General features: G+C 39.5%; 1 protein-coding gene across 1 annotated transcript in view; it reads left to right on the forward strand.

The window, feature by feature from the left end:
• The window catches only part of ANK3 (ankyrin 3), a 260705-nt gene that overhangs the window by 178688 nt on the left and 56482 nt on the right, over nucleotides 1-25535 (forward strand). Inside the window, exons 25-28 of the mRNA XM_018576669.1 lie at nucleotides 1135-1237; nucleotides 8526-8632; nucleotides 16130-16354; nucleotides 24969-25123. Of these exons, the coding sequence (XP_018432171.1) occupies nucleotides 1135-1237; nucleotides 8526-8632; nucleotides 16130-16354; nucleotides 24969-25123 (590 nt within the window). The remainder of the gene's footprint in view (nucleotides 1-1134; nucleotides 1238-8525; nucleotides 8633-16129; nucleotides 16355-24968; nucleotides 25124-25535) is intronic.

A 25535-nucleotide genomic window follows, 5' to 3' on the forward strand; every position in this document is an offset into this window, starting at 1 on the left:
CTCCCAATACTTTTGGCAATATAGTGTAGCTTCTCATTGCTTTGTCAAGCTGAACTTGATATGCTGCTGATAGGCTTATGCTAATTTGTGTAGAGGAAAGTTTGCTTGTGTAAAGTATAGTGGGGCAATACAGATAAAAAACAACATTATAGTATAACCATAACATAATTTTTTACCGCTACTTAGGGCCCCCATGAAGGATCATAGCCCCCCACCCCCAGGTCCAGTATCAACGTGTCCAACCCACAGTCTCCTTATAAAGCCATGAACAGACCATCTCTCATCACTCAGGGCTTGTGACTAGTGACAGGATTCAATTAGGGCTTTTATTCTTATTCCCTATTATCCTTGGCATTGTGCATAAACATTCTGTAACAGTGGGAGCTATATTACAGAGCAAAATTGAACTTTCAATGAAATATCAATGATAGCTTTTGCTGCCTCTTGTCCCTTAAAGGTCCAACCAATGCTCAACAGATAATGATCCTGCACTAACCATCCAGAATGCTTCATTCTGAGAGGCTTCCATTTCTTATTACAAACGTTCTACTCAGACTCTGCATCTGAAATATTCATACAAATCATTGTAAATGAGCTGCATTTAACTGTGCTGTTAACGTCATGTGTTCAAACCGCCTTAATGCCATTATTTTGCCACTACTCTGATGGCTTAATTTTGAGCTGCATGTAGACTCTTTGATTGGAGTGATGGTGGCTTGGTGGATGTTTGGTTTGAACTGGATTTAATTTGTGTTTTAGTTATAGGTTTTGGCTTGGATTTTTCCCTTCATGTACCTTCCAGGGTTCAATCTGAAATCAAAGTACACTGCAAAGTTAATTTACATGAATATTCAAATACAACTATATCTATGTTTTCCTTTGTAAGGTTCAACAAAAGATAATGATTTTCTCTCTCACATTTAGAATTAAAAAATAAAAATTGTTTAAGCTCTGTTCTAGCTGCACTTTTCTGAGCTCACCATTTATGTGTGTCAGTGATCAAATCCATTTTTATCATATTCCATTTTGCCCTGGAAGCTGCATTCATTCTTCCTTTGTGTTTTTGTTTTTTGTTTTTTCATCCATTTCATTGTCATCTGCGTGTACTGTGGTATATTGTAAATGCAACAACAGCCTCCGCTCCTTCAGTTCGGATAGGTCCTATACACTGAACAGGAGTTCCTTCGCTCGGGACAGTATGATGATCGAAGAACTCCTCGCGCCTTCAAAGGAACAGGTATTTATACCTTTTTATACAAAAGTTAATATGAACATTGTATTGATGAGGACATCTGCAGGAATTTTGTTCCTAAAACAAGGCATTCTGTATAAAATAAGCTTACATTTTACATTTTAGTTTTATGATAAACTTAAAGTGACACTACACTCAGGAGTTAAAACTTAAAATGCATTTAAGTGCCTTACCTATGAACAAAAATGTAGCTTATTTGGTTATCACTCAGCTGTAGATCCTCAAATCATCCCTGAATTCATGCTGACACTGTCCTTCCTTTTAGAGGGTGGCCCATGGTCCCTGTTTGTGTTATAAAGCAGTCACCGCTCCAAGCTCACTCCTGTGATGGACTACAATCTCATGTTTACTTTACTAATTTGTAGGGATGCACAGATACCAATACTAGTATCAATATCAGTGGCGATACTGAGTATTTGGGCGAGTACTCATACTCGCCCAAATACTCCCATACCTTCTCCAATAATGGAATTTATTTCCTCTGGCTGGCAGTGCCATAGGGGAACATGGAGCCAGCTTCCCATGCGATCAGGAAGCTGGGCGGCGAGTAATGACCCACCTCCCAGCTTCCTGATTAGCCAAGAAGCCTGCTCAATGCTGATTGGCTGCGAGGCCGGTTTCCCGGCCATGCACAATCAAGCTGGCCAGACAACATGGAGCCAGCTTCTCGGGCAATCAGATTGCCTGGGAAGCTGGCTCCATGCCAACGGAAGCATTGGTATCGGTACTCGGTATCAACGAGTTCCGAAAGCAAAGTATCAGTACTCGATACCGAAAAACCGTGTATCGGTGCATCCCTACTAATTTGTATTGAGAAGTACATCACAGGAGCAACCCCGGTGCAGTGACTACTTTTCAACACACACATGGACCATAGAACAAAAGTAGCCACCCTCCAGAAGGAAGGACATTGTCAGCACAAATTCAGAGATGATTTGAGGATCTACAGCTGAGTGATACACAAATAAGATACATCTTTGTAAATAGTTAAGGTACTTGAATGCATGTTTAAGTTTTAATTCCTGCATTTAGTGTCACTTTAAAAGGAAGCATTAATCCAAAGTGGTTATACATACAAATTATATACACCTAGCACAATCATCACTGGATCGTATCTTGTTGTCTGCAATTATAAATGTACTTACTGCTTTATTTATCATGTAAACCTCTGTATGCGATGGCAAACAATACTTGCCAGCTCTTTCAGCTCACCCCTTCTGTTCCTTTGTTTCAGGGATATTGTGCAACAATAACATTTCTGTTAACATTATTATTATACAGGATTTACAGTATATAGCACCAACAGTTTGCTGCAGCTCTTTAGAATATAAACAAAGACAGTAAAGTTAAAATTCAAGACAAAATGGTTAGGAGGTCCATGATTGTGAGAGCTTACACTCTAAATGAGATATCTTTAGAACATTTGTATATTTCTCCTGCCCTCAGTATTGAACTCAAATAGTCAGAATGGCTACTTGAAAGTAAGACTTTGTAGTGGAAAGACGATGGTTGCATCCATATAGAAAAACAAGGGTTGAGTAACAAAAGTAGTAGAGCTTGTTCAATTAAAGTGACACTAAATGCAAGAGTTAAATCTTAAAAATACATTCAAGTACCTTAACTATTAACAAAAATGTATCTTATTTGTGTATCACTCAGCTGGAGATCCTGAAATCACCTCTGAATTGGTGCTGACTGCTGACACTGTCCTTCCTTCTAGCTACTTTTGTTCCCCATGGTCCCTTTCTGTGCTGTAAAGTAGCCACCACTCTAAGCTCACTCCTATGATGGACTACAATCTCACAGTTAGCTGATTTGTATTGGTATTTTAGTCCATCTTGTGAGCAAGTTTGGAGCGGTGGCAACTTTACAACATACACAGGGACCATGGGGAACAAAAGTAGCCCCCCTCCAGAAGGAAGGACAGTGTCAGCACCAATTCAGAGGTGGTTTGAGGATCTGCAGTTGAGTGAAGTACAGTACAAATAAGCTGCATTTTTAATAGATTAACTTCTAAGTTTAGTGTCACTTTAAAAATTTCACTGCACTTTGTACATTGAATATTCAGTGACCCTGGAATACCCAATCATGTGCAAGGAAAAAAACTGGATATTTTTATGTATGTGACTGAGTGACTAGAGTGAACACAGTTCACTAAGCTAAGTGAATAGGCTTTACAGTAAATGATCCGCACTGCCATTGTGTGAATAAGGTTTAGGCTGTGTTTAAAGGGTTGATGATCACATAACATTCATTTTAGATTTGGGTAAATGCCAATGCATTGGGATTACCCTCCAGCATCTTTCAGCAGCTCCATTGGTGGGATATCAGCATTATGATTCCTAGCTTCTGTCACAGATCATAGCTATATCAAGGTGGACTCATCTTTGCCTTTTGCATTCTCCATTTATTTACAATGCAGATTGAAAAAATCATTGGTCATGCTGCTGACCCAGATCTTGGTGTCAGGACTACCAAGGTTATTTGTGGGTTAATTGATCAAAGCACAGAGTTTAATATCAAGGGGAATTAGCTTGTAATTATTGAAGAAAAAGGCTGAAATCTTTGCTGAAATGATTAATTACTGAGGGTAAACTAAAAATGTGATAGAAGGTCTCTAATGCTCTAATTACGTATATTTAAATTTCCTGGGCAATTTAATTGCTTCAAGCCCAAACAACATAATCAGTATATGCTCTTGCTGGATAGGAAAGTATACAGTCCTGCAAGTGACCTTCTATTAATCCATCATTAGGCGCACATGCTTCTTATTTCATAAACAACCCTCAGCTGTTCTTCTCAAGCTGTGTGCCAAGGAGACTATAAGCAAAATGTTATTTAGTAATGGGGAGGACTAAGTGCAAACTTCAGCAGCAACTTGAACTGGCCCATAGTAGCCCAGGCTTAATAACATAGGAGATTCTAGGGATGAGAACACACTTAGGGATGCTTATAAATGTATGCAAATGTAAAAGACTCCCATTTAAGCCATCTATAATCACTAAAAATGATTTTTTTTAAACAGCTCAGTCTGTGCAGGCGTCTTGTAATAATCCACTCCACATCAGTATTCACCCTGGGGGAGGAATGGGCTGAACTGTACTGTACATTGCACACTAAGTCCTAACTGCATTGCACAGTGCTGCAAATCCTAACAAATGTTGCTTGACAATTGGAGGTGAGATCACAGATCTAACCTCATTGGTGAGCTGCTGTTCTTTCACTATCCAAAAGCAGTAAAGCTTAGTAAATGGTCAGGTTCCTGTATAGTGTACCACAGAGGTGTCTGGAAAAGAAAACTGGTTAAACAGGATAACAAGTCCGGCCCTTTGTATTACATGCTTAAGTGCAAAAGAATACTTTGTGATCCTGCCAGAAATTCAGTATTGTCCTCTGTCCTATGCGATCTGCAATCTTTCCAGCCCTGCCTAGGCTACCTCTATAAGCTACAGATCAACTTCCTCCTATGTTATGGAGATAAGGAGAGGGTGTTTTATCATCCTAACACACTTCCTCACCTAGGGTGACAGCACTTTTCATCCATATATACAATGCAGTGAAAGAGTGTTGTCACTTTGGGACAAGAAATGTGTTGCTAGCAGGATCACCAGGAGAAAAAAAAGAAAAAAAAAAAGAAACGAAATGCAGCCAGCACATCTAAGGACTGGGAAGGTGCAAAACATTACATTTTTGTTCTTAGGTACACCTTAAGGGTTATGTCACAGTGGGTCATCTCAGAGAAACATAGTTGGTAAGAGTATAGTGGAACACTGTAGCCTATAAATGGCCAAGATCCAAATGTAGAATTGGTTCATTAGACGACTCAGTATTTTGTAATATTTTGATGGTTTATAACACCACTTTGCCTATCACTGTGGGCCATTTTCTTTGTGATTTCTTCAATTTGCTTTGTTCCTATTTGACTGGACAGTGAACTTGAATACAGCTCAGTAACATAATAATTAAAAATGAAAAGACTTTTTAATCACAGTATTGCAGGCCAGTATTCGTAAACCATCTGCTTAACTTCAGGACACTGTCTGACAGTCCTACTACAAACAACTGTCAGGTGGATAAATAATACATTTATTAATGAAAAGAGAAAGCTCTTGGCAGGAAAACATCCTTGGATGCACCTGAACTAATAGGTAATTGTAATCCACTTGCACAAGATTATCTATGTTATATGAGTCAGTATAGACAATGCAATAAGGTTTCCATTATGTAGATATTGCCAACAAAGAACTATGTGTGGTGGAAGAATCATTCCATTTGCTTCCTAGCTGTGTGATGCAAGGGAGTAGAGGTAATGGAGTTTAGTCCTGTACTGTACCCCATTGTAAGCCGGAATCCAAGCTGATTCCAGGGCTCTGCTCAGAAGCAAGCAACTATTGATGAGCCTACTACAGTGGTACCTTGGTTCATGAACTTAATTTGTTTCACGATTCTGGTCGCAAATCAAACTGTGATCAGACCGCAATCTCGACTAGAGGAAGCCATGACCATGTGTCAGAGCAAGGAAGGTGGCTGCAGTTCATCACCCGATGCGGAGTTCGCAAACGGAGGCAACATTTTTCCGAACTTCCTGTTCGGGAACCGATTTGTTCGCGAACAGAAGCGTTCGTGAACCGAGGTACCGCTGTACTTGATTTGTGGTTACTGAAGAGATCCTTTTTCCTGGTACAGGCAAAACAATCATAGCATATGGATATAAGAAAATAAATATTGTCAAATCAGAATATTACTGGTGCCATAAGATACAGGTGCCTGGGATAATATTACACCCCCACAAAAAATGTATCTATTATAGCAGTGGTGATCAACTTTCATGATCTAGGAAGTCTTAGGTTTGGTCCCTGACATCTACAAAGGACGGCACATAATATTCAGTGAATACAATGCTACAGATAGCTGTCAGAAACTGCAGACATGCTATATGACTTCTGGAGACTTAGAGATTGGAGAGAGAGATCACTTGTATTGCATCCTCATTATAAATAAATATGTCTACATTTGTGCACCCTATAGCCCCCTTGTTAATCACTATTGCCACATTAAATACAATGTATTTCTTTTAGCATCTATTAAAATCAAAAGAAAAAGTAAAACCTAGAAAAGATAAAAGGGATTGATAGCATGGAAAAAAGTAGGACACTGTGAAAAAACAAACCATTTAAGTACTAGAAGCCAGTCTAAAGAATATTTTCCTTCACTGGCCTAAGTAAGTGCCTAGTTAAGGAAAACACAGAATACTGTCTGCAGGGGTCCTGAGGGCTACAAAGTAAGTGTCGAAGGATCGCATGGGGCCCCCGAGCCTTATAGATTACTGTGGCTTTTGACTGCTGTCAGTTTTGCATATTTTAATTTTTACATTGACTCTGCACAATCTTCAGTTATACAGAATTCTGCTGGAGGCCTCTGTCTCAGAAGTATCGTTACACTCTATTGCTTCCTGCCTCTTGGAAGTGTGCAGAGAACACTCAGGGCTGTATTTAAAGCATGAACTACCGATAAAAAAAAGTACCTTATTTCTGTCATAGGGAAATGTGATTATCAAGTCCTCTTGTATGAAGTGTGTGATGTCATGCTAGTGGTTGATTTTGAAATGCCAGCAAAAGAACAAAAAAAAGGAATGTTTGTATTAGCCTTAAAATTAAAATCACTATTAAAGAGCACATAAATATATAAAAAAAATTGAATGAATAATGTTTTACTTCCTAAAAAGAAACATTAATGTGAACAAGTCCTTCTATAGTGGATATTTGTTTGTCCTTTTGGGTATTCATTATACCAAAGTATCCTTGACCAGAGCATAGCACAGGTAGTCACCAATAGACTCTAAGGCGTAACAGAGCTATCAATCAGGGGGTCACTCAGGTCATTGATGTGCTTTAAGTGCCTTAAGTTCTGTCCCCTCTCACTGAGCAGGGAGGACGTATGTAGAACACCCAAGATGAAATCCTTACAATACTCTCCACCCTTAAGACAATGATACAGAAAATGTACTTTGTGTTTGACTTTATAGAACAGAATGTTTTCACAATTTATACTAGAGTAACTCTTGGGAACATTTAAGCACATACAGATACATTCACTTCCCTATTGCATAGAGACAGCCTGAAAGAAGTGACATGTCTCCAGCCTGTTGTCTGACCGGCCTGAAGGCATTTCAGTTCCTAAAGTTATTAAGCTGTGCAACAAAACTTGGAGAGATAAAGGAGGGTGCTGCACTGGAGCAGGTAACCAGATAAGTAGAAGATATCTGAGATATATATCATACAGTATATATTTATACATTGTGTTTCTCTCTTGTGTGTGTGTCTCAAATACAGTATAACCCTGTGAAGCATGGGAATTTCCTCCTCATTCACAATTCAGTCTTCATATGCAGATGCCTTACATTTTTCGAGGAAAAACTCTCTGAGCAGGATAAACTGTCCTCTATGTATATGCAAGAGAGAAACTTTTATACAATTAGTCCTTAATTGGACAATGTCTCAGCTTAAACTCTGAACTCTGCTCGATGGTCAGTCATTCATTGTCAGGCAAGGGCAGTAAATAGAGATGTCTCCCGGCAGAGTCTGTGCATTGTTATGCACATGTATAAAGACTGAGGGATAAGATCAGAGGAAATTAACATCTTGCTGTTTGCGTGCCAGACCCCTTGTGTGGATACCTTGTATTATCTAATTCTCTGGTTTAATGAGGAAATTAATTCTATTATTGCACTGTTTTATCACTTCAAGCTAATTGGTTACATCCAGAACTATTGAAAAAAGACAAGTAGATCAGTATGACAAAGACAAAACATAAGTCCTTCTTGTATTTGGATGATGTTGTTCCTGGTTTAAACAGTACTTCAGGTTGAATGAAATTCTTCCAAATATCGGTCTCAGCTGCCATTACTAATAATTATACATGAGGTTGGACAATGACTCTATTTAATTGTATGTGTGAAGGGTTTAGGATGACATCTTTAGGATACTTTCTTAAGATCCACACATTCTGTTCAAATATTGCATAGCTGGAGCTCTCAAAATGCATGTATGGCCACATTGATGAGTGCCGTTAAGCCCTAATATCTCATTTCCAGTGTAAAATGAAAAATGACTTCTATTTGAAGTTTTATATATTCTTTTTGCTCAGAAGTCAATAGGGAAAGTATAATTACACTTAGCTTGGCAGTCCTTTGCCTCTTGTCATTTAATGCATGATTTTATTAAGGAATTAAATTCTTGTTGATTTTAACAGTCTTAAAAATTGTTGTTTGCAGCATCTTTCATTTACAAGAGAATTTGATTCTGACTCACTGAGACACTATAGCTGGGCTGCAGACACGCTGGACAATGTCAATCTCGTCTCAAGTCCAGTGCATTCTGGGTAAGTTGCAAGTAAAATGATGTCTGGTTATGCTTCCAAGTCATGAAAAGGCAATTGAGGATTCATTTAAAATGTTCTGCTGTTTTACTGAATAGGTTATAATCTCTCTGTTGAAAATTATTCTGATAATGTATTTTTGTATTCATTGGTTGGTGCATTAATAATTGTCATTTGTAATTACATTTTAGCAATTTAATGAAAGGCAATATCAGAAGCCATATTTAGTTTCCTAAAAATTCCTTCTGTGAGAATACTATGTCCACAGTTGGTAACAGGTTTTATTTAGCCTTCTTTTAGAATAGTAGTGTAGGTCCTATTATAATTGGTTTATCCCATAAAGCTGTGCAGTTGTGTTGGCAGAATGCAGTAACTCTAAGCAACCAATCAGATTGCTATGTACTGGTGTCAAAAGCAGTAAATATATTTTTTTGATTGGTTGCTGCATCTTAACAATACTGAAGCCCTATAGTGTTAGTTGACATAAGCTCCAAGAAACAATGCAGAAGATAATATAATCACAACAACCGGCTAGATGTTAACAAACTGCTTATCTAGAGTCAGCCACCTAGTAAATTAGGCAGCTTTTTTGGGTTCACTTCTCTTTCTACTTTGATAAATATTTGTTATATATGCTTGTTTTTTAAGATTAAAACACAAACATGATTTTTGTTGATAGTGGTTAGTGGGTCGTGTGTTTTAGGTTTTACTGTCATAGTGGGTAGAGCACAGGTTAGGGGCCAGAAATAATTAAACAATAAACCTTGTATAGTTTCTTTTCCACCACTCTCACTACAGTGGGGAGGACAGCTCTATGTTGCCCTGATTTGTTTGTCTTGAACTTTTATGGAGTCCTATTTCTTTCTTTTGCTGTCCCATATAAGTATACAATCTGATGTGCCTTTTGCTTGCTTTTTGCTGCAGTTTATGATTTTTGTTTTGCTTCTTTACATTATTTTGCAGCTATTATTCTTCACTTCCAGTGTATGATGCAAGGTGATGATAATGATGTGTGTGGATTTGCCTGCTCCATTTATATTAACTGTACTAACTACTTTTTGTTATTTCTGGATAGGTCCCCCACTATGTGTCTATCTGTATTAATACCAGTAACTTGGCAATATCTTTTACAAGCATGTGGATAAACAGGGATTCAGTTTGCATATATGTAAACCCAATCACTAAAATCTCATAAGTGTCAACACGTTTATGTAATACTATATTACTTTAAAAAATCTGTTTTTGGTTTTTTTTTAATTATAAAATAGTACCTGGGAATCCTGACATGAAGGTTATTCATGTCACAGGTTGACAACGCTCAGTCCTTGCCTCCCAGTTTTTCTCCTGTGTTGTCACCCGCTATCCCAATGAAGATTAAAGGCAGCCATGCTGATGCACATTGCACAGACATGTTCCATTGTTGTCACCATAAAAAAGACTGCCTTGAGAAACGATGCACAGTTGCTGGAGGCATGTACACAGTGCTTTAGCAAAATAAATGTTGTTCGTTGTTCATTTACGGTTTCCACTGTTGACCTTCACCTCTTGATGAATTTAGTGGAGCTGACAACCAGATTGATGTGCAGGAACATGAAGATCATTAAATGGGGGGTTGGAGGGTAATTATCGGTTGTCAATCAAAATAACAAAGCTTCATAGCAAATTTAAGTTTGTGCACAGAATCCACTATCACCTGTATGCGCAGATAAAATGGTCAGTTTTGCTTTTGAATGTCCTTTAAAGTGTATGTCCAGCCAAAACTTTATTTTTTCCTTAGCTTTTGATGGTGTGAGGAGGGGGTTAGAAACACTTTCAGGTTTTTACTGCTATTTGGGGGGTCCATTAGATGCATCCACACGTCCTGCTCTGTTGACCTTTTTATCAGACAGGAAGTGAGGGTAACTAACCGTAACACAGACAGAAATAGAAATGCTTTACTTTAGTAGAGTAAACTTTACTAGAACCCCTTTTAGATTTGTATTTCTGGCTTTGCCCTGTTGCAGATCTTCTGTTCGTCCTGTCTGGTAAAGCTACAGGGCAGGAGAAAATGGTAAATCTTTTTAATGGAGCCCTAGATAGCACCGAAAACCCACCAAACTGCTGGAGGATCAGAGGGGGGTATTTCCTACAGGGAGCAGTGACTGACAGTCGCTGCTCTCTGCAGAGAGATGATCGGAAAGTGAGCGAGCGACGGTATGTGTTTGCTCACTTCCAGATCTATTTGTTTTTTTAAAAGCTCAGTAGCCTGCGTCAAGATCAACCCAGCTGCGTGAGTGACAGCTAGCTGGCTTTGCCTATCTAGAGGCAGAGCCAGCTGTGGCCGCCCCCTCCCCTGTCCATTCCTCCACTCACTGCTGGAGGATCAGAGGGGGGTAAAGTGACTAGTACTACAATCAACAGTGTATATATACTATATCTAATAAACAAATACCATCTACTGTATAATCAATCATTTAAAAGATGTAAAGTACTGATCAAACAATCAAATAGTTAATGCTAAGCATAGATAAACAATCATCTTCCTAGGAAATGATTTTTAATTACTAATAAAGTGCATTTTAATCAGAAATGCACTTCCCGATCTATAGAGCAAACCTGTGACAGCTTCTTTGTCACAGGTCGGCTCTAACTATGAGGCTGAGTGTTAATCACTCACCTCCTAGTTCTCCTTTTAAATCTTAAAAATGCATTCAAATACTTTAACTATTAACAAAAATGTTTCTGATATGTGTATCACTCTGTTGTAGATCCTCAAATCATCTTTGAATTGGTGCTGACACTGTGCTTCCTTCTGGAGGGTGGCTACTTTTGTTCCCCATGGCCCCTGTGTGTGTTGTAAATTAGCCACCGTTCCAAGCTCACTCCCATGATAGACTATAACGTCAATACAAATAAATAAACTAAATGTGAGATTATAGTCCATCACGGAAGCAAGCTTGGAGGGGTGGCACAATAGTACACTATGAATAGTACATGATATTTCATTTAAGGGAATCAGGCTTGGTGTACACATTAGAGAGAGTTACACTGTCTAAACTTTCTCCATAGCACACAAACCTATAGTTCTATTTAAGTAATGAAACAAAGCCCAAAGCTACATCTTTCTTGTTTAATTTAGCTGTCACAATGAGATACAGTAGAGACATTTTGTTTAGCTGGGCACTGGAAGGTTTTAGGTGCTCAGGCTTCACATTACACAATGCGTGAGAAACCTGAGGATAGCCTATAACCTGTCAGATTACTCCGTCCCTCATTTTATAAACCAGTTCAAATCAAAGGCACTTTGTGTGGCTGAAACAGACATTGCTTGTTTGTGTTCACGCTCAGTAGCTGCTGCCAGCAGATTTCTGTCTTAATTGTGCAATACATGGAAAACTGCTGTTGTATTTAAGAAGAGGCAAAGTGTATGCTCAGGTTGGAGGACTTGCCAAGCTTTACTCAGTAGGAAAACATCTAAAACTTAGTGTTCTCCAAGCTTCCAGGTCTTTTGTCAGAAACCTGAAATACCTGTTGTCAGAGTACTGGAAAAGATGATGGATGTAACAGTTATAAAACAATGACATTTGCCTTTTATAGTAGACTAATTAATATGTTTGTTTAGAGGGGTGACACTAATGCCAAGGCCACAGCTGTCGGCATGGGAGACAGTACAGCAATGGAGTTGTGCCATGTGGCTTTGAAATCTTCTGCCTTTGGGTAAAATATACAAATAGGGTAAAGTAATAGATATTCAACACCTTTCATATAAAGGATCCTCTGTGAGTTACATAAAGACAATAATTTAGATTCATCAGCTGACAAAGAACATTAAAGTGATATTTACAGTCAAAGGGATGTCAAGCTATTTCAAATGCTGATGGAATCGCTTTCAATGAATGCTGCTCCTTTATGTTTAGTTTCCTGTGGAATCAGCTGGTCCCCTGAGCACTGGCCCTGATATCCTATTTTAGGGAGGCTCCTTTTCCTTGCAGGGTCCTATGGAGCCACCCTTGTTGGTGCTAGTAAGCTGTGTGTGTGCCTCCACAAACACACAGGCACAGCAAATCAAGCAACTCCACCCCCCCCCCTCCTTCCTTCTCCCTTCTCCAAGCTAGTAAATGAACAGTTCCTGGAGTATGCTCTGTCCCAAGTGATCTTGTACTAGACAGGAAATTCAGGGAAGCTGAGCGGAGAGACTTGGAAGAGGCTTTTCAGAAAGATGATGGATGGTTGTAAGTGTTTGGGCAAAAATGTTAAGCAATGCCTTTCTGGGCAATGTATATATGTTTGATTTGGATTCATTATTGAAAAACGTTTGAGCTACTTTAAATTGTGGATTTGATAATAAGATTAATACATTAAATAAATATTAAAGTGTAAATGTAAAGCCAAAACATTTTTTGATTGGAATTGTGAGAGGTTAGAGCCCCAGTCAGGTTTTTATTGCTGAATGTTACTGGCTTGTACCACACAGACCCCTCCTTCACCAACATCATCAGAGGTTCCTTGGCAAATGGTGGTAGCGTGTTAATCCAATGCAGAGAAATGCTATCACACCAGGTTCTGGGCAAATGTCTTTACTGGAGTTCCTTCCAACAACCAATGCACATTTTGGTGACACAGTGGTCTCAATAAACAGGACCTCCATATCCTCAAAACATTTGTTGGTTGCTGCATGGAATTCCGGTTTTGGAAACAAAGATGTCCTTTCTTTTTACCAAAGTGACATGTTGATAAAGGGGACCTCTTTGTACCCAAAACATGTATTAGTTGTTGCATGGAACACCAGTAAAAGTATTTGAAAGTGAGGGAAAATCTAAAATTCTATGTTGTCACTAACTTAAGAGTTGAACATGAATACAGGGAAGATTTTCCACTGGAGATACTTGTCCTGGTAACTGTCTATGGAGAGATGTACCTTATTGGAGATATTTCCTCTCACCTGTCGTTTCTAAAAAACAGGAAGTAAAGAGAAATCTCTTAAATAAGGTACAGCTAGCAAAAGAAAAATCTGAAGGGCGTTTTAACCACCCCCTGCTCTACTGAAAAGGAAAACAACGTTTTGACTTTATATATACTTTAGCTATTACAAGAAGGAGTTTGAAATGATCACAAACGAAAAGGAAAGGTTTAGGGTATATGGTGGGCAAAAGGGATTGTTCATATTGCAGAGGTAGAACCTAATAGTAATAAGTACAGAAATTAGAAAAAAAATCAGAGCTATACATTATAATCAATCATTTTACTTTTAAACTGCAGTATTTTCCTTTTGAGATTCAACATATATACCATACTACAACAACAAATGCAAAGAAGTGTTCATGAACAAAATTCCCGTGGAGAAACGTATAATAATTAGATCACAGTACAGCTATTCACTTAACGAACGAGTTCCGTTCCTACGACTAGGTCGTTAAACAAATCGGTCGTTAATGAGGAACTGTACCTCCAGTACTATAGTACTGTATAGTGTTGGAGATGTACAGTACTGTACAGTGTACTGTAAATCTGCCAATACAGTACTTACCGAGACTAGCATCGGAGAACGGAGTACAGCACTGAAGACGGTTAGACGACGCACTGCCGCTGCCACGTTCCCGCACGTACGGTCGGAGAGCTGCTCGTAAGTGCGAGTGGTCGCAAAACAGGTAAGTCGTTAAGTGAGGAGTATCTGTACAGTGTTATATGTTTCTCCACGGGACTCTTAATAGAATATCTTGTTACATTATTAACAAACTGTTTATGGTTAGCTCCGTAACAAAGACCAGAGGGCACCACCAAAAATTGGTAGAAAACAAATTTCAACACACATGGACGCAAGGGGTTCTTCACAGTTAGAGCGGTTAGGGTCTGGAACTCGTTGCCGCAGGAAGTGGTTTCAGCTAAGAGTGTGGAATCATTCAAGAAACTCCTGGACGAGTTATTTGGCGACCATAACATAAAGGGGTACCAGTACTCTTAAGAGCAAAATCACACATGGACTCATATACACGCACACACCTCCTCAAAAATAGCAACAATTTTCCTTTTACACTGCAGTATTTTCTGATGGCAGTGAATGGGGATAGGGCAGTAAATCATTATTAGGGTTATTCACAAAAGGGTGTAGAGTATGGAGGAGGCAGGAGAAGTGAACAATCTAGGACAAAATTGCTGATTGGGAAAATTCTCCAATTCAGCTCACTTTCCAGTTCAGGTATGTTGTGCTAGATTGTTCACTTCTCCGGCCTTCTCCAAACTCTTCACCCTTTTGTGAATAACTCTGTATGTCTCGTTGTACTGTTCCTGCCATAGTATAGAAAGTGGGAAAATCCCTCTAGCACTCTCAGCAAGCACAGATGGCTGTAGCATGCCAACCTCTTTAAAGGCCATATGTTGTGGGCAGTTGTCATTTTGCTTTCTTCATTCTCACATCACAGCACTAAAAAAAGGTTTTAGACTTTTAGCAGTATAAGGATGGATTGGAGCATTAGCGGTGTACATGGGGAGTGTCAAATACATCCTATATGAGTTGGAAAAATGTTTAAGGGCATTGTGTCCATAGTTGTAGACAGCTAGAGAAGAAGTACTATATTTCGAAATCAGGAAAACTAAATTGGTTACATTTGATTTAGCCATATGCAGGGCCGGATTTACTATCTCTGCTGCCCCAAGGCCAGGTTCCTCCAACCCCCCTAACCCCCTATGGAGAATGGCAGACCTGCAGGCTGCATACAAGTGATCTCGGCGACATCACTGGGATCACTTGTACAAAACAAGCGGCAGCTTCCCCCCCTGTGCATTTAGCTCTTGTTGCCCAAAGCCGGGCTAAATGTAGAAAACAACTACTCGCCTGGCGCCCAGAACTGCATGTCCCGGGCATCGGGAGATAGGAATTCCACACCCCTGCTGCCCCTCTACTCCCTGCTGCCCCAAGGCCGGTACTCGGTTGGCCTTGTGGGAAATCCGGCCCTGGCCATATGACATTTTTTAAGGTTCTATTAATTATACTGTCACAAGTGCTATTATTTATTCTGAAAAACATACTTTGTTTTCAGACGGAATCTCTGGGGAACTCCCCCATCTACTTTTATATGTGAGATCAATTGTATTATCTTCTTTATTTCTTTCATATTTGATGCAATTTCCTCTTACAAATAATAATAGATTATTTTGAACAATTTAATGCTGTTCCTGTGCTACTGGTGAGTCCCTGAATCATGTTGGATTGTCCTGCGACTTACTTTGCTAAAAATAAATCAACTGGACCTATTAAACATTGTTGGTGCTTGCACTTTTTGACTGTCTTTTTGCATATTTCATTGCATGGAATTGAAATGAAACCTTTTTACACTCTGCACTGATTCACAAGTATTTGTATTGAAACATCATCTGCTCTGTTGTCAAGTTCTCTCTTTTGTACATGATAATACTATTTGTATGGGAAGTGAAATATTAACTCAAAAATGTTTATGCATGCCCTTCTATGAGTTGTTCCTATACTTTAAATAACCCTAACGACAAAAATTCTGTTTCTCACAGTTTTTTGGTTAGCTTCATGGTGGATGCACGTGGGGGTTCTATGAGGGGGAGTCGGCACAATGGAATGAGAATTGTCATACCGCCAAGGAAATGCACAGCACCTACCCGCATTACCTGTCGTTTGGTCAAAAGGCACAAACTAGCAACTCCTCCACCAATGGTAGAAGGAGAAGGATTGGCAAGTCGGCTGGTTGAAATGGGCCCAGCAGGGGCTCAGTTTTTGGGGTAAGTTATAAAAACCAAGATTTTTGATCACCATGTTTTTATAGTGAACATTCTGAGAAATACTTTTACACTGAATATTACTAACTAACTAATTTATAACTAATATCTGAAGTTAATCTGCACATGTATATTTCCTAGTGACATCCAAATGTACAACCCATGTATAGGCACCGATGGATAGTGGATAAATAGAACAACATTTAAAATTCTTAAGCTTGCAAGAGCAATGTAGCATTTTTTTTTAACCAATTTCAACTTTATTTGTCTAGCGAGTCTTAGAATTATTGATCATTGCAGTATGCTAAGCATCTGAATTTGAACAATCCATAAAATCCTTTGGCACTAAAAGTTTCAGGAATAATCTATAAATTAAACAGTTTAAAAAAACAAAACAAACTAGCTATTCCTTGCATTTAGGCTTAGTTAATACTCTGCAACGTTATCATTAATTGAAAGCTTTGGACTGTGGCTTCCCCAGAACTGCCATTTTAATGGTTCCCCTTGCCTGAACATAGTGAAAGCAACCATGATATACTTTCAGCTGAACAGTGACAGCAGCAAGTAATGGGACTTTCATTTTATTTTACAACACGGAAGCATCCACTAATATTAATGTTACATTTTTCTAGTTGAGAAAGGAATAAAGTTTAGTAGTGTTTCAAAACATGATCTAGATTCAAACGTGTTTTTTTTTTTTTTTAATTCTTAAGGGTCTACCAGCATAGGGAATATTAACTTCTTAAATATTGACATGCATAACTTCGTTAACAGGTAGTGAACAAAGAAAGTAGAGAGTAGAACAGAAATATTCTTCACCATCCATAGAAACAGTCCAATATGCTATAAAGAACCCACTTTACTCTATGGGTCTTAGTGCATTGTTCCTAAAGTATTAAGGGCTTACAATGCTCAGCAATGGTCTGTCAGTAGGGTTCTCCACCCTGTGAGTATACAATTTGCTTTCTCAATTCCAACAGCTGATGAAAGACAAATAAAACACATTAGAACTGTATATCACTATTAAAGTTGGTCTGAATGTCTCTGTTTCAATATGTTATTAGGGACCTTTTAATTGCAACCCACTACCACTCAAACTTTCTTTTCACAGAGCAAATTAAATGTAAAAAAACTGTATGGTATTAACTTGAGTGACTGCTGAATTGGTGCCATTGTATTTATAGGCTTTTCTTTATCTGTAAGATGCTTCTCCTCTGCATTTTCTCTCGGTACTCTTGCCATTCTGCCACAGCTTGATTAATTAATAAGAATGTATAAGCAGAGAGCCTATAGGGAAGCAAACAGCATTGATGCAATAACAGCAAAACAGAGGCTACTTCCTTATCTGTTCTAGCTAGGCTTATTAGTTAATATTCATGCTGTAAATCACATATTACATTTGTGTTCACATTCCTGAACTTTGCCCCGCACAATTTCTCTGATTTAAAGTGGGCCAAATCTTCATTGTAATAAAGTACCCTTTTGATTTAAGAACCAGCTATACTCAAGATTAATATTTCAATTTTGATTTGCCACTGGCTCTTGAAATTGATTGTACTTTTCATATTTTTTGAAGACTCCAGTGGTGAGATATACCCATCAGAATACCCAGTTCCATGTGATTTATGAGTTCATGATCAGCTCACAAGACAAACAAAAAGTGCTCTACCTTATGGGTTCATGATGGTTAATAGTGTTCACCAGTGCAGTCCTCGTAATGTGAAATTTACTGAATTTGGAACACCCTTGTTACAACTTTGTGGCATGGAGAGAAGAAACAGACTATTGTTGGGAAATTTCCCCCTGGAATCTAAGAGATTTAATGTGGAAATTACTCTATGAATGTTAAACAGCCATAAAACACATGTACATTGATAAATGCATAACGCCATATTTGGCTTCTGTCTGTGCTCCAGTTGTCCAGCAATCAGCATTGGGATCTGTCAGCCATTTACCTGCGAAACCATGCAACTCATGGTATCACTCAGCCCCCCTTATGCTACCTATGTCTTTGCCAGCATCAGAGCACAGTGAAGGCATTTCCCAATCAGGCTTTGCAATCACAAGACATAGACAGCATGTGGGGCTGAGCAACCCATGTGTTGCATGATGTTGTCGATAAATGGCCAGCAGTTTCCAATGGACAACTTTTGCAAGTTGTGTGCAATGCATTTATCAAGGTACATGTGTTATATGGCTGTTTAGTTCTAGGGTGAATTTCCACTTTAAGAAGATGGAAAGTGGTTGAAACCACCAGTGCCTGCTGGTAGCTGAAATACCACTTCAGGTCGGACGTTTAATAAAATGGGTTCGTAGCATTATATCTCGTAACTCCATCCTGTGCTGTTTCATTTAACTTCTCTTTTACAGACAACAAAGTGCAAGATATGAACTAAGCATCAAAACCTAGACTGCTGCTTCTCTAAAATGTTGCATTACATGCCTTTTAAATGCTCCAGTATCATGTTTTGGGGCAATTCTTTGTGTTATGCAAGTGCCAATACTCTGCCTTTCCAGTGGTTGCACATACTCTATAAAGCATACAGCTATGCTTTAGTACCTTCTCTTAATGGATGTCCCTTATAATGCATGCAGAATTTTTGTTTATTTTTCAAAGCAGGCACCAGACGACTGGTGTAGAACCGGAAGTCATTGTCTGGAGTTGCCATCCAATCCTAATACTCCCCTTCTTATTTCTCTTCTTGCTGCATGGATCTTATTCAGTAAACTGCATCTTCCTACCAATTCCCCCCCTCTAAATGAGGGAGAGAGCTTGATTAGCCGAATCCTGCAGCTTGGGCCTCAAGGGACAAAATTTATAGGGTAGGATGCTGCACTGTTAAAATGAAAACAAAGGATACAATTTTGTCTGAGGGTTTTATTATTTTGTATTTTTATTTTGCCATCCACATTTCTTTTTTTACTTATGTCACGGCATTCAGTGTTTTTATGTTGTTAAAAGGATAGTGGCTTGTCTTTATTACTGCTGACTATTGTGCTTTTCTAGGCATGTTAAACTCAAGGCTAACAATATTTTAAGTTGCCCTTTTTGTCTGTTGTATTTTGTTTCACTTTATCATGTTTATGCTGCATCAAACACATTGTAATTTTTGGAGACAGCATTTTTATTTTAGTTTGTTCAAGAGAAGGTATTTGCAAAAAACTAAAAATCTTACTATTATATATTGCCCCCTTTGCTATGTATATGATTTTATTATTGTTGTAGAATTCAACAGAATTGCTAAATTGTAATTTTCCTAAAAGAATAATTAAGCCCATATTATCATTTTAGGAGATTTTTTAAATCGGACCTATTTAAAATGAAAGTGGTATTGTGTATGTGTGTGTGTATAGGGTGGAGGATCAGTATTCTCCTACACATAGCCAACTTCCCATGCAGTAACTTAATTAAAGAAAAATGTAAATTGATAAGCTTACTATCCCTGCTCTCCATGCTGTTCTGGATATGTGCAAGTTATAATTTTCTTTAAGGGCCTATCCACACCAGATGCACAGACATTCACACATCCAACGCAAGAAAAGACAATTTGCCTTGTCACAGATGGGCACAATTCACACCACCACGTTGCGATTGTGTGCACTGAAAAAAAGTACTGCATGCAGTACTTTTTTTCAGTGCAGCTGGATGCAACACCGTACAACAGCCTTGCACCACGCTATGCCATACAACTTAGTGCATTGTCAATTGTGACACTTCAATAAAATTATTTTTTTTAAAAAGCAAACAGTGTGATGCTCAGGGATCGGCGAGGATCGCACAAAGCTGGTGTGCGGTGCCCGGGACAGTGCAAATTGTGCAGGAGCTGGAGTGAATAGACCCTAAAGCCCCGTTCACATGTAGCGACTTATCGCGCGATTGCCGCCGCGATATCGCGCATTTTTGCCACGCGATATCGCGAGAAGTCGCCGGCCAATGCTATTCAATGGAGCTGTCTTAGCTCCATGTCACTCGTCGCGGTCGCAAGTCGCTTCTACCGGACCCTTTTTTCGGCGGATTTTGCGCGATTTTGCTTTTTTTCTATGGAGCCCAACGGAGAAGGTCGCACTACCGTTGCTGGAACGTCGCCCCGAAAGTCGCGCTATCCCGGCCGCTGCAAAGGTATGTCGCTACATGTGAACGGGGTCTAATACAGCTCCACTGAGATCATTACTGTGTTGTCTGTAACTACAACTTCCCTTCGTAAATCTTTACAGACCTCCATAGTGCTACCCAGCTATACGAGGCTGAATTTCTATTCACTGCATCAGAAATCCTATCAAATTGACTGGCCACAGATAGGCTTTCCATTGAAGTGAATGGGCAACAAGCAGTGAATGTGTGCCGGTAGCATTCTGTAGGAAAAGGTATACACTGAGTGGCCAGTTTATCATGACCACCTGACGTTTGTAGGCAAATTGGCTATAATTAGCTATAATTTTGCGCTGAAGTTGCTAGAGGGCCAGACCATTATAAATAGGGAAGCAGGTTGTTTACCACGTCAGTAGGTGATTTTTTTCTGAAGATATGGGTAAACAACGCAATTTAACAGCCTGTGAACGTGGGATGATTGTTGGTGCGGGCCATGGAGCGAGTATCAGCAAAACAGCAGAATTTGTTAAATGTTCAAGAGGGGCTCATTGTTAAAGTGTTTAAAGACTAGACTGTCAGCTGAAAATCTGGGTTTGAATGTGCGCATTGTGGCCGTCAGCGACTAGTCAATGTTAGGGCAGAACGGAGAGTGGCAAGACTGGTGAAAGACAACAGAAGGGCAACAGTGCAGTGTCAGATTCCTCGCATCACCTTTCAACATCTCGTGAAATTACGAGGCGGCCCAACTAAGTCATGTCGTGGAGTTATCTCGTGGCCCAACGAAGTACTGATGGGGTGGTCATAATAATCTGGCCACTCAGTGTACATTTAAAGAGAGGCAGCGTGCTTCTAGGCAGGCTCAGAAAAGCTGCATTACAGGTAAAGTGTAATATATGTTCATCTTAGGGGTAGATATGGGAACCTTTACAACATTTTTATCTGATTTTTCAGGAGCTCTGCCATATAAAGTAACATTTTACTCTGTTTACTGAATCTTTTAGTAATGTTTCATTATTTCCGAAAGGTAAGATCATATTTCCTTGCACAGGCACGATAACTCAGTGGTTTATAAGCCAAAAGGTTCCAGCCCAGTCAATGTTGCCCTACTTTCTGGCAAACATGTAAAAATCATATGCATCAAGCCACAAGCATTCAGATCCCATGAGTGTTTTAATGATTAGATAACAATTATTCATAGGGAATTGACCTAACCATTGTATAGTCCTTTGAACATCAAATAAACATACAATGAGCAGCTTATATTGTTGAAACGTAGCAAAGAACTGGGTAATGAGTAAAGAGACATTAAGGGTATAACACTATTGTGGGTGTAATTCTTTTAAGGGCTGTGAACCCTAGTGTTATCAGTGATTGATGGCCCTAGAACTATTGCTCTCATTCCGATGTTCACGGCGATATGTAACATGTGCGGCGTAATGGGTGCAATCGTCGTTTTCTCAGGTATGCGCACCTGACGCATGTTTACATGCGTGTATGTAGGGGTGGGGACTTTAAACAATGTTTTTGTTTTTTTAATTCTTTTTTGTGTAACTTTAAAAAAATTGGGGGGAAACTTTAAATTTGTTTACTATTTCTTTTTTCACTTAACTTTATTGCTATCACAGAGGGGGCTGAGAAACCCCCTTATGTGATAGCAAAAGAGGTGACAGGTCCTCTTTATGGAGACATCAGGGGTCTCCAAGACCCCTAATGTCACCTAGGACCCCCTGAAGAAGCTGATGAAGCAGAGATCTGCTTCATCAGCTTCTCTCCAGCATCTGAAGCTGGAGAGTGACACGAGAATGTGGAAGTGATGTAATATACACCAAAATAAATACTTTTTTACGATACAAACTTTTTGTGTTTAAACTTTGAAATAATGGTGGGATCCCCTTTCGGGGAAAAATTGTGTTTTTGCTAGCAAATATAACAGGGGACCCTCCATTTAAATTAAATTAAAACCTTTATCGATGTAAATTATACAATTTCAAACCTTCCCATCCTGTTTTGTATGTCTTATAAACTGTAAGTTCACGGCAATTTCAAACTTCACCAAGACCTTCCAAACCAGGTACAACCTTTTAGTAACTTTATCCATTCTAAGTAGGGCACAACACATTTATTAGGTAATTAGGTAATTAGGTTAGAATGGGGCCCTAGGCAACTTAGCAGCTTTACCTTCCCCCAATTCCCTTTGATTAACAAGGCTAGGAATTTGCAATAGGCACAGAGAAACTCTCCTATTTACATTGTCTGTATTGACATGGCCTCTCACCATCAGCTACCAGCTGCCTAAAGTTTCATTTTCCATTTGAAGTGTCACAGGTGCACATGTTTATCAATTGCGTTATGGCAGATAAGGCAGGAGTATGAAAGTTGTAGCTGGACCTACTGGAAATTTCCGAGGACCTAACCTAATGCTTCGGTTGCCTTTTGGATGATTGAGCTCTGGGGCAAAAGCGGTAATTATGCAGGGTCACAAGATGACAAGAAGGCCCATCAGATTGTGTAAAGAGGGGGTGGCTGTCCATTCCAATTTATCGATCTTATGTGGCCATCTGTAGAGGGAACAGACCCCAGTTCAGCTGCTTATCTATTATAGGCTATGACAAACCATTCACAAACCATTGGTTTGTGAAATTACAAAATAAATACTGTTGGTGATGCCGGTGAAGACACATCTGGAGCAAATGGTAGGTCAACAATAGAACATAGGATGAAAGAGAGCTAACTTTAGAAGCTGCAAATCGGGTCCACCGTTATTGCAGGTTCCCTGTGCATCTTTAATAAAAACAGATTACTCCCAGGCAGGGGCGTAACTAGAAATCACAGGGCCCCATAACAAAATTTTGTAGGTTGTCCCTTTGATCTCTAGTTACACCCCTTGCAGAGCCCAATTGAGATCCCACACAGCCCACCTGAGGGTGACCCTGTAAAGCCCACCATAGACTCTCTAAGGCAGGCTCTGCAGGGTCACTCTCAGGTGGGCTGGTCACACTCCTTACCTGTCCGCCTCCTCTTCCTCCATCGTCAGTGATGAGCCCCGCCTCCTCCGCCCATCGCCGCCCCTCCCCATCGCCGGGCCCCACCTCCTCCTCATATGCCAACTCCGGGCCCCGCCTCCTCCTCCACTGCTGGGTCCTGCCTGCTCCACTGCCGCTGCTGGCTCTCACTGACTCAGCAGCGGCTGTGGAGAGGAATGCGCCGCTGCACAGATCACTGTCAGTGATCTGAGCAGTGGCACATTTCTCTTCACAGCCGCCAGTGACAGCCAGCAGCGTGAGATGCCATAGCAACCCAGGCGGCCCGCAGGGCATCAGGAATGTCCTGGCCGGGCTCCCCTGTGCCCCGGGCCAATAGCGGCCGCCTGGGTCGCTATGGTGATTGTTACACCACTGCTCCCAGGTATCACTGTGGTGAAAAGGTGTAAAGATATGTGGAATAACAGGGGAGTAACATCAAAGGCATGCCTAGACTTTTTTGTTTTCCGTCTGCACTCTATGTTTTCTACTGTTTGCTGTTTTGAGAGGTTATCCATTCAAATTAAGGCTTAACAATATGGTATTAGTGGGGGTATTTCCAAATGTGGTCTTCTCATGGAGTACTGTCTTTAGCATTTACCTAAATAAATACTACTTTCTGTAACAACTTGCTATCAACTATGAAGCATGAATTTCCTTCTATGTATATTGCTTGTTACAACTGTTACACAAATGTATCCTAATTGGACTTGGTCTAGTTTTCAACTTATGTTATACTTTCATACTTACTGCTAATAAAAATATATATGGGAAACATAAGATGATAAAATGACTATGAAATACCTTCTCTGTGAACAGTCTTGTTTTACACCATGCACACTATTTATGTGAACGCTGACAATAAGCAGACAGTATCTGACCTATTAACCTGCAAAGATTGTATTGACATCACCATTGCCCTGTGTCCATTTCTTTGGCTGAATCTGTGGAGTCTATTCTGTTTGTATGTCTAAAGGATTGTAATGTCAAGATTTCATGATTTACTGTAAACAGTTTAACTCTGTAAGTATTACATAGGAAATGACTAAAACAGAATTTTGCAGATGTGGTCCACATGATGATATATTTTTTCCTTCTTCAAATCTTCTCCCTCGGACCTGAAAACTGCCATAAAGATGTTGTACTTTTTTTTTTTTTTTGCTCCAAAAAACTTAATTGACGTATGTACAACCTCTGTAGGAAAAGATAGATACTGTCTATTAACAAGACAAAAAGCTGCACAATCAGACTCTATTTTATGGTAATTCTAGTTGCTGAAATCATTAAATTACTAAAAACAATGCTGAATTTATAAATCCAACTGGATTTGTCCGATCTGAAATTTTATTTTGTCATTCCATTTTCCGGGATTATGCAGCTTTTGCAATTGTTTGATTAAATGTCCTTTATGTTTGGCTTTTACTGTGTTAGGCTTCGTGTCACAAAATGCACAATAGCATGCTCATTGGTGCTTTAGTTTGAAAGCATTTATTTTGTTTCCATGCAGACCTGTGATAGTAGAAATTCCCCATTTTGGATCAATGAGAAGTAAAGAGAGGGAATTGATTGTACTGAGAAGTGAGAATGGAGACTCATGGAAAGAGCATCAATACGACTGCAAGCTGGAGGAGCTGACTGAATTACTCAATGGCATGGATGAAGGTAAGTCTACAAATGATGCCGCAGGGTCACTACACATAAATTAAAATTCTGTTTAAGGAAGAATTTGCATGCACGTAGCCAGTACCGATACGTTTTGTGTATTCACACAATGTTAAAGCCCAACTGAATATTCGGTTTGAACCCACTTAATACATTCCAGTTGCATCAGAACAAAAGGTCTTTACTGCCCTAAAGTTAGTTTAATTTCTAAAGCAGCCACAGTTTTGAATAGAAAAGCCTGTCCCCTGCAAGCAGCTGCTAGGTTTGACCCCTTGGGGAGCAGTGATCTTATTGCAGAGGGCTCACATGCCCCCTAGTGAGTCAGACATGTAACTGAATTCAGCAAAGCTCATGCTGATTCGAAGGCTCTAACTCTGCAGGGGTTGTGGCAGACCTCTGCAAAAGCTAGCAG

The sequence above is a fragment of the Nanorana parkeri genome, unplaced genomic scaffold (assembly GCF_000935625.1).
Source record: "Nanorana parkeri isolate BGI_ZX_2015 unplaced genomic scaffold, ASM93562v1 scaffold73, whole genome shotgun sequence".
Classification (NCBI taxonomy): Eukaryota; Metazoa; Chordata; class Amphibia; order Anura; family Dicroglossidae; genus Nanorana; species Nanorana parkeri.